Source organism: Macaca fascicularis, chromosome 3 (assembly GCF_037993035.2).
Source record: "Macaca fascicularis isolate 582-1 chromosome 3, T2T-MFA8v1.1".
Taxonomy (NCBI): domain Eukaryota; kingdom Metazoa; phylum Chordata; class Mammalia; order Primates; family Cercopithecidae; genus Macaca; species Macaca fascicularis.
The window spans coordinates 49467548-49483138 of record NC_088377.1 but is presented as its reverse complement, the minus strand read 5'-3'; the positions used below and the strand labels follow the sequence as shown (position 1 = coordinate 49483138).

The 15591-nt window shown below is 53.1% G+C and overlaps 1 protein-coding gene across 8 annotated transcripts; it reads right to left on the bottom strand.

Annotated features, from left to right (window-relative positions):
* Positions 1–2: 2 nt before the first annotated feature.
* On the bottom strand, positions 3–14035 carry SRRT (serrate, RNA effector molecule). 8 transcript variants are annotated; one of them, XM_015447177.3, is made up of 20 exons: positions 13795–14035; positions 13411–13550; positions 7282–7410; positions 6887–7033; positions 6447–6635; positions 4449–4618; positions 4146–4330; positions 3872–3970; positions 3670–3787; positions 3342–3499; positions 2950–3011; positions 2771–2849; positions 2274–2462; positions 1740–1913; positions 1508–1661; positions 1195–1388; positions 836–992; positions 555–656; positions 317–443; positions 3–191 (listed from the first exon to the last, which is right to left on the bottom strand). In XM_015447177.3, exons 2-20 carry the CDS (start codon positions 13530–13532, stop codon positions 116–118), a joined length of 2631 nt encoding a protein of 876 aa, XP_015302663.1. In that variant the 5' UTR covers positions 13533–13550; positions 13795–14035; the 3' UTR covers positions 3–115. The 8 variants fall into 8 exon arrangements, with proteins under 8 accessions (XP_015302663.1, XP_005549328.1, XP_045245525.1 ...); XM_005549271.4 differs by having other exon boundaries at positions 555–644; XM_045389590.2 differs by having other exon boundaries at positions 1601–1661.
* Positions 14036–15591: the final 1556 nt, after the last annotated feature.

The window sequence follows — 15591 nt, the reverse complement described above, 5'->3', positions numbered from 1 at the left end:
AGCCCTGTGGAAGTGCTTTTATTGGCAGTAAGGCTGATCGTACAAAAAATTCTCAGAGCTGGATGGGACAAGGTAGTCACGAGTATGGATACAGGAGTGAGGAACGGTGGACGGCTCAAAAGAAATCAACATCGTCTGGGGCATCCAGGTCCCGATATTCCACAATGGCCCTTGGGTCTCCACGAACCATCCTGTGAAATGAGAGGTAAAGGATGAGAGCTGGGGGCTCCCAAAAGGGAGTTTGCAGGCAGCAACAAAGCTTGGGTGTCTGCCCTCCTTACCTGTTGCGAGGTTTCACATCTGCCCTTCTCCTTACCTGTTGCGAGGTTTCCCAGGATAACCTCCCTGGCCTCGGAAGGCATCGTAGTTCCCTCGACCAGCACCATATGGGGCGTGGGGGTATGGAGGGCCTCCTGTGGGGACTGCAGGGCGGACAGCACCAGCTATGACAGAGATTAGTGGTGAGTTGCAAAACTATGTCCTCAACTCCATCCTGTTTCCTTCTCCCAACGCCACACACTCACCAAGCCCCTTCATCTCCCTCCTGTACTTACCTCCGTAGCCCAAGATCGGGGGCCGGGGCTGACCGTAGGGCATAAGGCCCTGGGGAGTCTGGTGTGGGTAGGGGAGTCCCGGGGTCAAACCTGGGGGGAGTACAACACGGACAGGGACATGAATTACTGCGGGGGTGGGAGGGGGATGGGTACAATTGACTTCTAGGGCTATGGCCTGAGGATGGGGCAGAAACTTTTCGGGGTGACATGTTAAAGAGAAATGGGAGTCCCTGGGTAATCAAGGGAGAGGGGACATGCGACCTTCATGGATCGTATCTTACTCTGGGCAGGGCCAGGTGGTTGGGCTGGCTTGATCTCAGGCAGAGCTGGGCGCTTGGCATCAGTGAGGAAGTTGTTAAAAAACGCCACCTCCTTTTTCACTTCCTCAATTTTCTCTGCGTGCTTGTTGAAGATATGTTTGCGCACAAACTCAGGACCCTGGGTGGAGAGAGGAGCGGGGTCAGGACAGCCAGGTAATGGTTGCCTCGCTCCCAGGCCCGACCTGGAAGGATTTCCAGCTCCCACCTGCCAGTCCAGTGAGCAGTTCCCCCACCCCTGCCCTTTAGGGGCCTTTAGGGGGCTTCCTGTCTCAACCCCACCTCCCACCACTGTAGCACGGCCATTCTCCAACATCCCAGACCTTGAATTTCTTGCCACTGAGAGGACACAGCCACTTATCCTTGCCCAGTTCCTGCGTGTTGGAGGTGACAAACTTCTCCACTTCCTGCTCCGGGTCTTTGCGCCCCATCTTCTGGGCCTCTTCCTCTGAGAGCGACTCCCGCACACTCAGCAATGGCGTGAGCTTCTCCTCAAACGTCTTTTGCCACTCCAGCACTGTGGTTTGGGAACAGAGGAAGGAAGGTTGGGAAGGAAGCCAGAAGGAAGGACGATGGCAAGGGGCTGGAGGACCGAGGCCAGGGGCAGCCGGCGACAAAGGGGAACCTGGAGCTCACCTTCCCCGTGACTGATGCGGTTGGGTGGCATGGGCCCCCGAACGTGGATGATGCCACAGCGATTGGGCATCTCGTCCTCATTGGGGTACTCACAGGTGTTGTAATAATCCAAGGAATGCACGATGCGCAGGTAAAGGAGGAGCTTGTCCAAGACCTAAGGGAAGTGAGTGCGAGTGCTCAGCTCCTGCCCTCACCACCTGAGCCCCCACGTGCCCCGTGCTGCCACTGGCACCTTGATCAACTTCTCATCCCGCTCCACGTTGATCTCTGCCGGGTTCCCTTCCTTAGGAGGCTCCTCAGGAGGGGCGCCCCCGCTGCTCCCCAGCAGCTCCTCCTCCTCAGCGCTCACTTCCTCGATCAGGTAGTCGGTGATATTCTTCAAGATCGGGTTTTGTGAGGGCAGGCTCTGGTGGGAGGAAGACAGGCAAGTAAGGCAGAGAAAGACCTTCAGGGGAGGTAACCTGAGACCTTCTACAAGTGAAAGAGCAGCGAGAGAACAAGAGTTCACTGGACATAACTGGCGCCTTTTGCCCCCTTGAGATTTGTCTTCATTTTAGCTTTTGTTCCACCCCAGCCACAAATGATCACTAGCATCCCCCCGTTCTGCTGGAAGCTGGAGAAGGTGCTACCCACACAGGGAGGGACAAATGAGTGAGCAGGCAAGTGGGTGCAAGGGGGTTAAGGCTACAGATAGGTGAGGTCAGAGGTGCCCACAGCAGAGGCACCATCAGCTGCTTCTGACAAAGTCCTTTGGGGAGTCACTGACCGTTGGCAGGGGAGGCGTCCCTGGTTCCGAGGCCCAAAGCTGGGTCCTGTCGTCCAGCGTGTGGATCAGCTTGGCTGCCAGCTTGATGTCGTTGCGCACAATCTGCTTGTGCTGGGTGATGCCATTGATATTGCGAACGCGCCGGGTCAGGTCCCTGTTCACACCAGGGCTCAGCTCGCACTCCCGGAGCTGGAGGGCAGACATCATTGGAAGCTTATCCCACTTACCCCACTTGCTGGAGAAGTAGCAGCTCTAAGACCCTCCCCTCTTGAGCACCAGCGATTGATCAGACTGCAAGCTCCCTGGGGACGGGGACCACATAGGTCCTGTCCATGGTAACAGCCCTAGAGCCTTGCCCAGAGACAATGTAGGCAGACGAAACGGTCAAAGAGGATGCAGAACAACTGGCCTATCAGACGAACAAAGTCATGCAGAGGTCCCGTGGGGCATAGAGAGCCTCCCTTCCTCTTCCCCACAGTCCCACCCGGAGCACTCACACGGATGTTCTGCAGGTTCCAACAGATCTCTTTAATGTTAACACTGCGGTCGAAGGTCACCCAGCCACGACGGAAAAACCTACATAAGAAAGAAAATGTTAGCACACTCAAGCAAGGGAGTTGATGTTGGCCATTAACATTCCCCTGCACTTTTCCCTCCAACACAATGAGTTACTCACCTCCTCTCTGGCTGGGGCTCTGAGAGCGCCACCCGCATAAAGCCTGGGTACCTTTTACAAAGCTGCAAGAAGCAGAAAACCAGCCCCATGTAGTGACTCAAGGATTCACTCGCTTCTTCCTCCAATCCCCCACTGTCCTCAGAACCCTAGGACTAACTGCTTTGTCACTCTTCCCATCCTTGGGCAGGGAAAAACCACTAAAGGGCTTCAAACACCAGCACCTGAAAGCCAATGGCGTGATCAGGACTAGTCCTCAGAGGCCATGGGCCCTGGGGAAGGGGCCTCCCTAACAGGTGAAATGGGGGCATCTGTCACAGGCAGGGCCCCACTGCCTTCCCTCTGCCCTCCACTTCTCCATCGGCCCTGCCCCGACTCCATGGGTCCCCACTCACGGAGATGATCTCAGCCCGGGAGATGTTGGGCGCAATGTTGCGCATGAAGAGGGAGCAGGTCTTATGCAGCGGCCGCGGCTTGCACTCCAGCCCGGCGGCATCCTTGGGCTTCTCCCATTCTTCTTCCTTGGGCTTCTCCTTCTCCTTGAGCGCTTCTTCTGGGCAGGAAGGGGTAGGAAGGAGTTGGTGCATTTTTATTACTGATTTTGATGGGGAGGATAGAGAAGCTTTCCCCTAAAAGCCACCCTCCCTCCCACATCAATGTCACCAACCGCTCACCTCCCCACCCGCATTAGAATGCACTTTAGAAGCACAAAAGAAACCCTACCGGCCTCCTCCTTCTCCTCCTCAGCCTGGCCGCTCTCGGACTCCGACTCGGACTCCGACACACTGCCCTCATCAAAGCTGTCATCCCCGCTGTGCTTCCGGTTCCGCTTCTTGCTACTCTGGGCAAGCCACAGCGGAAGGGACAAGTCAGTGTGCCAGGACCCCAGCAACGACACTCTGACCCCAGGTCATAGACACCTCACCTTTTTGGCTTCTTTCTCAGAGTCTTCTTTCTTCTCTTCCTTGTCCCCGTCACCCTCCGACTTCTTCGTTTTGTCATCATTAGAACTGTCATTCTCGGACTATGGGAAGAGACAACCACTGGGGATGTCAAACCTCCCCTTCCACCTTTATCAGAGGGCCACCACCCTGACAGCTGAGGCCACAGGTTCATTTTCTCCACCCCTCCCAGAACACAGCCCCGCACTTGTAGCTCCTTTGGATCCCGAGGCAGCACTAGAGGCCCGGCGCTCGGACCTGCTTGCCGTCTTCCTTCTTCTCGTCCTTGTCGTTTGTTTTACGCTCCCCGTCCCCAAGGCCTGCTCCAGCCCGTCCTTCCTCTTTCTTGCCAGGCTCCCCAGGCTTTCCTGCCTGTTCCTCCTCCTCCTCCTGCTCCAGGATGCGGAGATCATTCTCTGTGCCTCCTTCCATCTTAATCACAGCTACCAACAAAGGGAACAGAGTTCACAACCCGAGGGCCCTGGCTCCTGTCAACCCGTATCTGCCTGGTCCCCAAATACACCCACCCCAAATGCCTGCCAGCCCTCCAAATCCACACACCTGCATCCAGCATCTTGACGATGGCATCAGCTTTGTCTATGTCCAGGAGAAGATTATCAAACCAGCCAGTCTCCATGAGGGACAGGAAGACCCTCAGACGGTTTTGCAGGCCCCCCCGGGCCTCCTGCCGACGCTTCCCCACCTCATCTGGGTGGTACTTAGACCGAAACCTGGGAACGAAGCGGGGGAGGGAAAGACAAAACAATTACTGGAAGCCAAAGCCAGGATGTGGGAAGGGGCCCAGGAAAGACAGGGCATAGCCCCCATCCTCTCACACCCACAAAAGGTCATCAAAACAGAGAGATTAGGGGATAGGGTTGCACTAGAACCACCCAACACCCCAAAGGGAACCAGAAGTTGTGCTCTGAGAAGATCTGGGGGAAAACCAGGAACTAAGAGCTCTGGATTTGGGAAGACCAATGACTACAGGGGGACGCCAGGGTTGGAGAGGCAGATTTACCACTTTAAGTCTCCGGGAAACACTAACTAGTCAAAAGGTGTCATTTCCCAAAGCTTCAGAGAGGAAGGCTCAGGAAATAGCAGGCCCTGAAGAACCTCCCTCTCCTCACCAACCCCAAACTGCAGTCATTCAAAAACTGCTCCCGCCAACTCCCTCCACCCCAAGGTGGAAGACAGAGGGGGCCAGATAGCAAAAGCCCAGAGGCAGGGCACCTTTCTCCACCCGTGGGAAGATAAGCAAGACGGTGAAGGGACAGGAAAGACCGAAGGGAGAGACTGGAGTGCCCTTTAGAGCCTCAGGTCCTGCCCACAGGGGAGAGACAGGAGAGGGCTGGAAGGTTAGGGAGGAAAAGAAAAATAAAACATTTCAAATAGGACCTCAGGGGGAAAACAGAAGAAATGAGGAGTATGAGGAAAAGGGGAAAGGGAGGAAAGGGGAAAGTGTGAGAAAGTCCCAGAAACCAAAACAAAGGGAAAAACTAAAGAGAGAGAAACTGAAAAAACCAACAGGGCGGAAGGCAGTGTTAGGCAGGGAGCAAGAACAGGGACAGAGAAGAATGAAAGTGCGTGAGAGATTAGGACAAAGACACAGAGCAATTTGAGAGGGGACAGCGAAGACAGAACAGAACCACGAGTGGGGCGGAGGAGGAAAGGAAAGCCGCAGGCATCACCTCCAGGATCTTTACCTTGGCCGCTTGGTCAAACAGAGCTCAAGATTTAACTAGCGGCGCCCAGGGCCCATGCTGGCTGGTGGGCCACCGGCTGGCTCCTGGCTGGGCGCCCGGCCGAGATGCCCTGCCCCGCGGGACTCCGCAGTGGGGCCTGACTGGCTAGCTGCCTGAGCAATCACATTCAGCTAAACCGCTGCATTGTGCACAGCAGTGCCCTGCCTGTCTGCCTGGCCGGGCCGCGCAGCTCAGCCCAGGGGCTCATGTATGGGCTGGGTATGGTGGGGGTGGAGGTGGGTTTGCTCCGAGCTCCGTCGATGAGCGGGTGTAGTTCCCAGTTCTGGCTCTTTTCAAGGAGGAGGAGCAGAAAGAGGATGAGGAGGAGGAGGAGCAGGAAGGGGGGAAAAGATGGTTGATTAAAATTAAAACATCCACAAAAGGAAAAAAAAATTAAAATTCTTTTTCTGTCAAATGACCCTGAGATCTTTGCTTTTCCTGTCTGGATTCACTCGTCGCTTTAGGAGGATGCCACAGTCACACGGGGTCCTGGTGATCAGGGATGACAATGACCCAACACCAGCAAATGGGAAGCGGCCTGTTTGCTGCCCCAAGGGGCCAGGTGGCTCTGGCCTGCTGCCTGGAGGTGTCCCACTCTCTGAGGACAGCAGGACAGGAGATAGGGCAGGGCGGGGGCCGTGGCAGTCGCTGAAGTGAGGGGGAGACCCCATCAGCCAATGCTGTCATACTTCCCGACCCCCACCCCCAGAAAGTTCCGGACAGGGGAAACTGGGAAGAGGACAGGGCCGCGGCTCCACCAGCGGGGCCAGGGGGACATGCCAGGGCAGAGATCCAGGGAAGCAGGGGCACTCACCACTCCTCATCTTTGTGCGCCAGGAAGAAATCCTGCATCTGCTGCCTCCGGAAATCCAGCTTATAGTCATTATAGCGCTTGACGGCCTCCGTCTCATCCACCGAGTCATCCAGGGAGAGGAGAAACTCCTTGAAGGTCTTCATCACAGGCGGCGGCACACCCAGGTCGATCTCTGCGATGCTGCCCAGCCTGGAGGGGACCCCAGTCAGAAAGGCTTGGTTGTTGGGGAAGGGTTGGAGGCTACAGGGGCCAAAGTAGCCAGGTGCCCCCCTTCTTTGCCCACCATGGACATCACCCCAAACCCCAACAGCTACTACCCCCATCCCAGGGACATGTCTCTGTGGGCCTGACCCACTCCCTGGCTTCAACCATGGCCTTCAGCAACCCCATCCATCCCCCAGGCCTACCAACCCCCTTCTCCCGAAAAGCCCGGCCCTTACCTGGCCTGGATAGGCAGGACATGGTGCTGCATGATGTGGACGTCGGGGTGGCCCCAGGGCTGAGGGGGGCCATAAGTTGGGCCCCCACCCCCCCCAGCATAGGGCATCTCATAGCCACTGTGGTATGGGTCAGAGCTGTGCTCATCCCTGAGGGTGGGGGACACAAAAGTAAGGCAGAGAAGGGAGTCACCTCCCCAGAGCATGAAGGAGGACAGACAGACAGGGGTACACACAGCATGGTCTCCCACACAAGGGTTTCAAGGGACAAAGAAACAATGGGTGATGGGAAGTTGAGAAAAGGAAATGACAAAGATTTAGGCACAGGTGAGGGGAGAAAGGGGAGGCCCAAGTGGAACTGAGGCGAAGGGGAGAAGAGGGAAACCGCTCCATCTCACCAGTCTCGCCTCATGCGCTTCTGTGGCGGGCTGAGTTCATGGCGAGGTGGCGAGAAGCGCTCTCGCCGATTCCGGTCATAGTCCCGATATTCACCCCGACTACGGCGCTCACGGCCACGGTCCCACTCTCTGGAGGTAAGAACAAGTAACAAAGATTAAAGGTCAGGCATGGTGGCTCATGCCTGTAATCCAAGCACTTTGAGAGGCCGAGGCAGAAGATCACTTGAGGCCAGTTCAAGACCAACCTGGGCAATAGTGAGACCCCATCCCTATAAAACATTTTTTAGGCCGGGCGCGGTGGCGCAAGCCTGTAATCCCAGCACTTTGGGAGGCCGAGACGGGCGGATCACGAGGTCAGGAGATCGAGACCATCCTGGCTAACCCGGTGAAACCCCGTCTCTACTAAAAAATACAAAAAACTAGCCGGGCGAGGTGGTGGGCGCCTGTAGTCCCAGCTACTTGGGAGGCTGAGGCAGGAGAATGGCGTAAAACCCGGGAGGCGGAGCTTGCAGTGAGCTCAGATCCGGCCACTGCACTCCAGCCTGGGCGACAGAGCAAGTCTCAAAAAAAAAAAAAGAAAAAAAATTTTTTTTTTATTTTTTAAAAAGGTAACAATAATTAAAGATGCAGCTGGATATGCCACAGCCACGCTCTTTAAACAGGCCCTTCTTACACCCTGAAATACCAAACTAAAAAGCCTACAATTATAGGCCGGGCGCGGTGGCTCAAGCCTGTAATCCCAGCACTTTGGGAGGCCGAGACGGGTGGATCACGAGGTCAGGAGATCGAGACCATCCTGGCTGACACGGTGAAACCCTGTCTCTACTAAAAAATACAAAAAACTAGCCGGGCGAGGTGGCGGGCGCCTGTAGTCCCAGCTACTCGGGAGGCTGAGGCAGGAGAATGGCGTAAAACCCGGGAGGCGGAGCTTGCAGTGAGCTGAGATCCGGCCACTGCACTCCAGCCTGGGTGGCAGAGCGAGACTCCGTCTCAAAAAAAAAAAAGCCTACAATTATAAAACTTCACTCCTAACAGAAAAAGATTTTTCTCTAGTCGGGGCAAGCCACTGCACTCCAGCCTTGGCAATAGAGACCCTGTCTCAAAACAAAACAAAACAAAGATTCTTGTCTAACTCCGTGAGTTAAGCCAATACCCAAGAACTGATGGTTCTCCAACTGTTCTCTCAGCCTGGCCTTCCACCTAAGCTCCAGACCCACATGAATCACCCCTGCTACAGGCCCGCTCACGGGCAGGAGGTCGGGGCTGCAGCAGGCTTCGATTGCACCAGTGCATTCAGCCCGGGTGACAGAGGGAGATCCTGTCTCTAAAAATAAAAAGAACTTTCTTAAAATCATCCCCCACTAGAAGTCCATCACCCCCTCAAATTCAACCTGTCAGAATCAAGCCTATTTGGCTGGGGACGGTGGCTCACGCCTGTAATCCCAGCACTTTGGGAGGCTAAGACAGGTGGATCACGAGGTCAGGAGATTGAGACCATCCTGGCTAACACGGTGAAACCCCGTCTCTACTAAAAATACAAAAAAAATTAGCCGGTTGTGGTGGCAGGCACCCTTAGTGCCATCTACTCAAGAGGCTGAGGCAGGAGAATGGCGTGAACCTGGGAGGCGGAGCTTGCAGTGAGCCGAGATCGCACCACTGCACTCTAGCCTGAGCAACAGGGCAAGACTCCGTCCCAAAAAACAAAAAAAAACAGAATCAATCCTATTCATCCCACCATTATGGGCCCAAATGTCTTTTCCTCCCCTGACTCCCCACTCTGCTGTAACGGAACAGCATCTCTCCCCAGCTGTCATTCACTACCCTCACCGCTAATTACTGCTCCTGCTAATCCTCTGCCTCAAAGCCTATCAAAGCTGTCCCACACTCTGCCATCCCCACACAACCTGTCCTAGTCCTTGTCCTTGTCCAGTGTGGCTCCTGCAGCCCTGGCTGCCCACCTGCTTCTGGTCTCTCGCTTCTGTCTCCCCACTGGCAGGCGGACCTTCCTCAAACACAAGTCTCATCACATCACACCCTTACTTCAATGCCAGTAAGCAACACTGTTGTTTTAACTTGGGCTCCCGGCTGTCACTCCAGCCTCTCGACCAGCCTCCCCACCAGTCACCAACCTCCCAACCAGTCACCCAGCCTCCCCCATCCTCATCTTCTTCTTTTTTTTTTTTTTTGGAGACAGTCTCACTCTGTTGCTCAGGCTGGAGTGCAGTAGCGCAATCTCACTCTCGGCTCACTACAGCCTCCGCCTCCTGGGCTCAAGCAATTCTCCTGCCTCAGCCCCTTCATACTCTTAAAAATGACTGAGGACATCAAAGAGTTTCTGCTTATGTGGGTTACATCTATCAATACTTACTATATTCAAAATTAAAACAAAACATTCCAAAACCTTCATTTTTAAATTACACAGTAAGATGAAATAGATCACATGTTTTTATGAAAAGTGATTATTTTCCAGAAAAATTCTGGTGAGAAAAAGTGGCGTTGTTTTTACATTGTCACCAATCTCTCCAAGTTCTGGCTTTGTAGAGGATAGCTTCTACACTGAAATCTGTTGAGATATTCTGTTCTATTTGAAAAATGAGGCAGGCCGGGCATGATGGCTCACATCTGTAATGAATGCTAGCACTTTGGAAGGCCAAAGCAGGTGGATTGCCTGAGCCCAGGAGTTCAAGACCAGGCTGGGGCAACATGGTGAAACCACCTTTCTACTAAAAATACAGAAATTAGCTGGCTGGCTAGAAGTGGTGGCTCACGCCTGTAATCCCAGCACTCTGGGAGGCCAAGGCGGGCAGATCACTTGAGGTCAGAAGTTTGAGACCAGTCTGGCCAACATGGCAAAACACTGTCTCTGCTAAATACACAAAAATTAGCCAGGGGTGGTGGCAGACACCTGTAATCCCAACTACTTGGGAGGCTGAGGCGGGAGAATCGCTTGAACCCAGGAGGCAGAGGTTGCAGTGAGCCCAGATCATGCCACTATACTCCAGCCTGGGCAACAGAGTGAGACTCCATCTCAAAAAAAAAAAAAAAGAAAGAAAAAAAAATTAGCTGGGTGTGGTGGCATACACTTGTAGTCCCAACTAATCAGGAGGCTGAGATGGGAGGATCACCTGAGCCTGGGGAAGTCAAGGCTGCAGTGACCCACGGCCATGATTGTGCCACTGCACTCCAACCTGGGCAACAGAGTAACACCCCGTTTAAAAAAAAAAAAAAACAGATAATCAGGCCTCACACTAATAAGGAGTTGAAAAAGCCTTTTCAGATTAACTGTAGACATTCATTTTCGATACTACGCAAAATTCAACAAGAAATAGGTTCTTTTTTATCTTTTCTTTATGCTACCTTGTCCAAGACGGAAGTAGTTTCTCACAGGCTAGTTAGAACCTTCAATCTGAAATAGTATCAGTGAATATTTCTTTCTCTGCTACATTAAAATGCACTCTTCTATCTTGCCCTTTGAATGGACTTTGATATGTCTCACACAATATCAAAATGTATGCATCAGCATCACTGCCTATCTCACCAAAAAAGTCTTTACTTAATGGGAAGCTGTCAAGCTCACATTGGTAGATAGAAGTTTTCCAAAATTTTAATTTCCTTTTTTCTTTTAGACAAGGTATTTCTCTGTTGCCCAAGCTGGAGTGCAGTGGTGCAATCAAGGCTCACTCTCACCTCGACCTCCCAGGCTCAAGCCATCCTCCCGCCTCAGCCTCCTGAGTAGCTGGGACTACAGGCATGTGCCACCACCCCCAGCTAATTTTTGTATTTTTTTGTACCGACAGATTTCACCACATTGCCCAGGTTGTTCTCAAATTCCTGGGCTCAAGCAATCCACCCACCTTCTCCTCCCAAAGTGTTGGTATTACAGGCATGAGCCACTGCGTCGGCCCAAAATTTTAATTTTCACTGGAAAGTGCTACTTCATCACTGGCAACAAATACTGACAGCTTACACTGAAGTAACAGGTTCTCAGTTCATTTTCAAGATGTCTGCCAAATACCCAAGTATGAACAATCACTGTTTGTCATTCATTCAAGTAAAAATAATGTCCCATGGAAAAAAGCTGTTAGTTCAGCTCACTCAATCACATGCATACTCTTGCTCAAGAAAACTAATGCAGGCCTGTAATCCTAGCACTTTGAGAGGCCGAAGCACTTGAGGTCAGGAGTCCCAGCTACTCGAGAGGCTGAGGCAGGAGAAGCGCCTGAACCGGGGAGGTGGAGGCTGCAGTAAGCTGACATTGCACCACTGCACTCCAGCCTGGGCAACAGAGAGAGATTTTATGTCAAAAACAAAGACGTACAGTCAAGAGTCCAATTTAATCAAATTAAATGTTTTACTCTTTCATCAAGAACCATTGATAGAACTGGCATTTTTTTTTTTTTTTTGAGACGTAGTCTTGCTCTGTCGCCAGGCGGGAGTGCAGTGGTACGATCTCGGCTCACTGCAACCTCTGCCTCCCAGGTTCAAGTGATTCTCCTGTCTCAGCCTTCCGAGTAGCTGGGACTACATGCGCATACCACGGCACCTGGCTAACTTTTTCTATTTTTAGTAGAGATGGGGTTTCACAATGTTGGCCAGGATGGTCTCGATCTCTTGACCTCATGATCTGCCCGTCTTGGCCTCCCAAAGTACTGGGATTACAGGTATAAGCCACCGCGCCCAGCTGGCTTTTTCTTTTTTTTTTTTAAACTCTTTGCTGTCACTGCCTTGATGTTTGCTAAAGCATCAGCAGTTTTACCCACCACTGCTATGGCACCATCAGTGGAAATGGCAATAATATGTAAACATTAGCACAAAAAATAATTTTAGCCTCGGAGACTCCCTATGGTCTGCGGACATCCTGAGAAACAGGACTCTAACCAAACTAGAATATGCTAAAAGCACACATTATGTCCACAACTCCAAGCTGTTCGTGTCACTCGTGTCTGGGGAATTCCCACTTATCTTTCTAAGTCTAGCTAAGTGTCACTTTCCAGTGGGTCCCTGACACACCACCTCCAGCACCGCTCCCCTCCTTTAGAGATCTGTTCCCTTAATGCTTATCCTCTTTATAACTTCCGCTATGTATTCTCATTTACAGAATACATCCATGGCCATTCTGAACCCCCAGGCCAAGCCCACACTGTAACATCCTCAGGTCAATAACCACATCTTATAATCAATCAATCCAATCAGCACCACCCAATAAACTCTGAGATTTTAGGCAAAACAGTGACAAAAAACCTAATCATATATTGTCAGGGAAATAGTCTGACAACCTCTCCAGTCAGATCAACTCTATATTATTATTTTTCTGAAGCAATCTTCCTAAAATATAATTTACAACCTGGGCAACAGAGCAAGACTCTGTCTCTACAAAAAATAATTTTAGACCAGGTACTGTGGCTCATGCCTGTAATCCCAGCACTTTGGGAGGCTAAGCTGGGTGAATCACCTGAAGTCAGGAGTTCCAAACCAGCCTGGCCAACATGGTGAAACCCCGTCTCTACTAAAAATACAAAAATTAGCCAGGTGTGGTGGCGGGTGCCTGCAATCCCAGCTACTCGGGAGGCTGAGGCAGGAGAATTACTTGAACCCCAGAGGCGGAGGCTGCAGTGAACCAAGACTGCGCCACGGCACTCCAGGCTAGCCGACAGAGCGAGACCCTGTCTCGAAATAATAATAATAATTTTTAAAAGTTAGCCAGGAGTGATGGCCTCCCCCTGTACTCCCAACTGCTCAGGAGGCTGAGGCAGGAGGATCGGTTGAGCTCAGGAGGTGGAAGCTGCTATGACTGCACCACAATGCACTCCAGCCAGGGCAGAACAAGACCCCATCTCCATAACAAAACAAAAAGAAAGCAAAAAAGCACGTTTTTCGTGCATGTATAAACAGTGCTTCTTCATTCTCAAACTCTTAGCTCTATTGCTCTGATCTGCTGAGAATTTAAAAAACCAAGCCACACAGCTAGTTACTTGGCCAACAACAAATAGGCTGAACAACAGCAAACGATCCAATGAGCCATTTCATAGGGTTCGCCCTCATAAAAATTACAAGGGGGAAAAAGAAAAGCGACGCGGGTGGCGTGAAACGGCATTAAATGGGGACAAGAAGAAGTTAAAAACGGCTCACCTGTCATTCCAATCGTCCCCTCGACGTCTTTCATCTCTCTCGCGGGAACGGTCGTAGTCGCTGCGCTCTCTTCTGAACTTGTCTCTGCGCCTTCGATCGTACTCGTCATCACTGTCACCCATGGCGCGGTCTGAGGGGGCCTGGGGACCGGGGAGGGGCGGTCAGGGTGGTGCAAAAGGACAAGCGGAGGAAGAGATCGTCCCTCGCGGGCACCTCGCCCGCTTCCCTCCCGTCAAGGCCAGCCCTCCGCGGCCCCCACCATCCTGGGCCTCAGGACGCGGCTCCAATGCTTCCACTCGCCCCGAGGGTCTCCCAGCACGCCCCCGTGGCCCCCGGTTCCTCTCCCGCCCCAGCGGGGCCCCCCAGGCTCCTCCCCTCCCCCACCTGGGAGCGGCCGCGGCCGTTGGACTCGCGCTCGGACGGGCTGGATTTCAGGGCGACCTGGGCCGCGGGCGCGCGACGAGGAGGGCGAGACGAAGACGGAGCTCTTGGTTACAGGGCCAAAGAGAGGGGAACAAAAGTGGGACAACCAAGGATGGGCGGTAGCGAGCGCGGCCCGCGTTGCGCCTGCGTCACCCACGCCTCCGAGGCACAAAGCTCCCCCCTCGCGGCCCGAACTGGAACTAACGAACCGAGCGCGATGGGCGGGGAAAGCAGGGCGTGACGGGAAAGGGGCGGGGTTCTCGCAAGTCTCGCGCGGTTTTTCGAGACGAGAATGGCTAGAGTTTTAGGAACTACGGGAACTCGGCTGGGCCAAGCGCGGCCTCGGGGGGCGAAGGCGCTCTCTGGGCGCGAAGGGAGAGCTTCCGAGGGCCGAAGTCGAGGATCGCGCGACCCCTGATGTGTAGGGGGGTCTGAGCCAGTTCTCATCCAGCCGTGTTCCCCCTACGGGCCTCCTGACCTCACCGGGGGGGTTTCGTCCTCTCCTCGGGCAGGACGTGGACTTGGGAAGCGCGTTTAGGGGATGGAAGATGGAAGCAACCATTTTAAAGCATCGTCTCCCACCATTTTCTGCTCCAAATATCCAGCCAAAAGTGGGTGCCACAGTGCGCACTAAATGCAAAGTCCGCCATTCCTGATCTTCCTCGACAAAAACGCCCCATCTTTAAGGAAAATTGGTAGATCTCAGTTTTAACCCCACTCAGTACTTGGATGATATAGGCTGTAAGTTAAGGCCCGAAACAGTATGGACCGCCCACATTCAGTGGACTGCCACGCCCGGGAGTAACACCAAGGCCCCTCTCAGAATTGAGTGTGAGACCTAATAGGAAGGCCAGCTGAGGTGACTCACGCCTGCAGTCCCAGCGCTTTGGGAGGCCGAGGTGGGAGGATCACTTGAGCCCAGGAGTTGAAGACCTGTGTGGGCAACATAGCAAGACCCCTTTACAGAATATTTAGGGCCAGGCACAGTGGCTCACACCTGTGATCCCAGCACTTGGGAAGGTTGAGGAGGGAGGACTTGAGCCCAAGAGTTCAGGACTAGCCTGGGCAACATAGCAAATCCCATCTATGCACAAAAAAATAATAACTGGGCTTGGTAGGATGCCCCTGTGGTCCTAGCTACTGGGGAGGCTAAGCTAGGAGGACTGTTTGAGCCGAGGAGTTCAGGGCTGCCTTGAATTTCACCACTACACTCTAGCCTGGGGAACAGAGTGAGACCCTGTCTCAAAATAGATACATATAGGAAATCTTGCCTCCTCCCTAAGGCATGCTTGCTCCCAGCACTGAGAGGTGGGTAGTGACAGATTACAAGAGTTGTCCAAAAAAACTGGACCTGAGCCAAAAAGACCCAGGTTCCACCATTTAAGAACCATGCAATCTGGGGGAGTCACTCTCCTCTGGCATCCTCACATGTAAAAATGCAGACAGTGGCTGGGCGCGGTGGCTCACGCCTGTAATCCCAACACTTTGGGAGGCCAAAGCGGGCAGATCACTTGAGGTCAGGAGTTTGAGACCAGCCTGACCAACGTGGTGAAACTCCATCTCTACCAAAAATACAAAAATTGGCTGGGCGCGGTGGCTCACACCTGTAATCCCAGCACTTTGGGAGGCCGAGGTGGGTGGATCACGAGGTCAGGAGATCAAGACCATCCTAGCTAACGCAGTGAAATCCTGTCTCTACTAAAAATACAAAAAATTAGCTGGGCATGGTGGTGGGTGCCTATAGTCCCAGCTACCCGG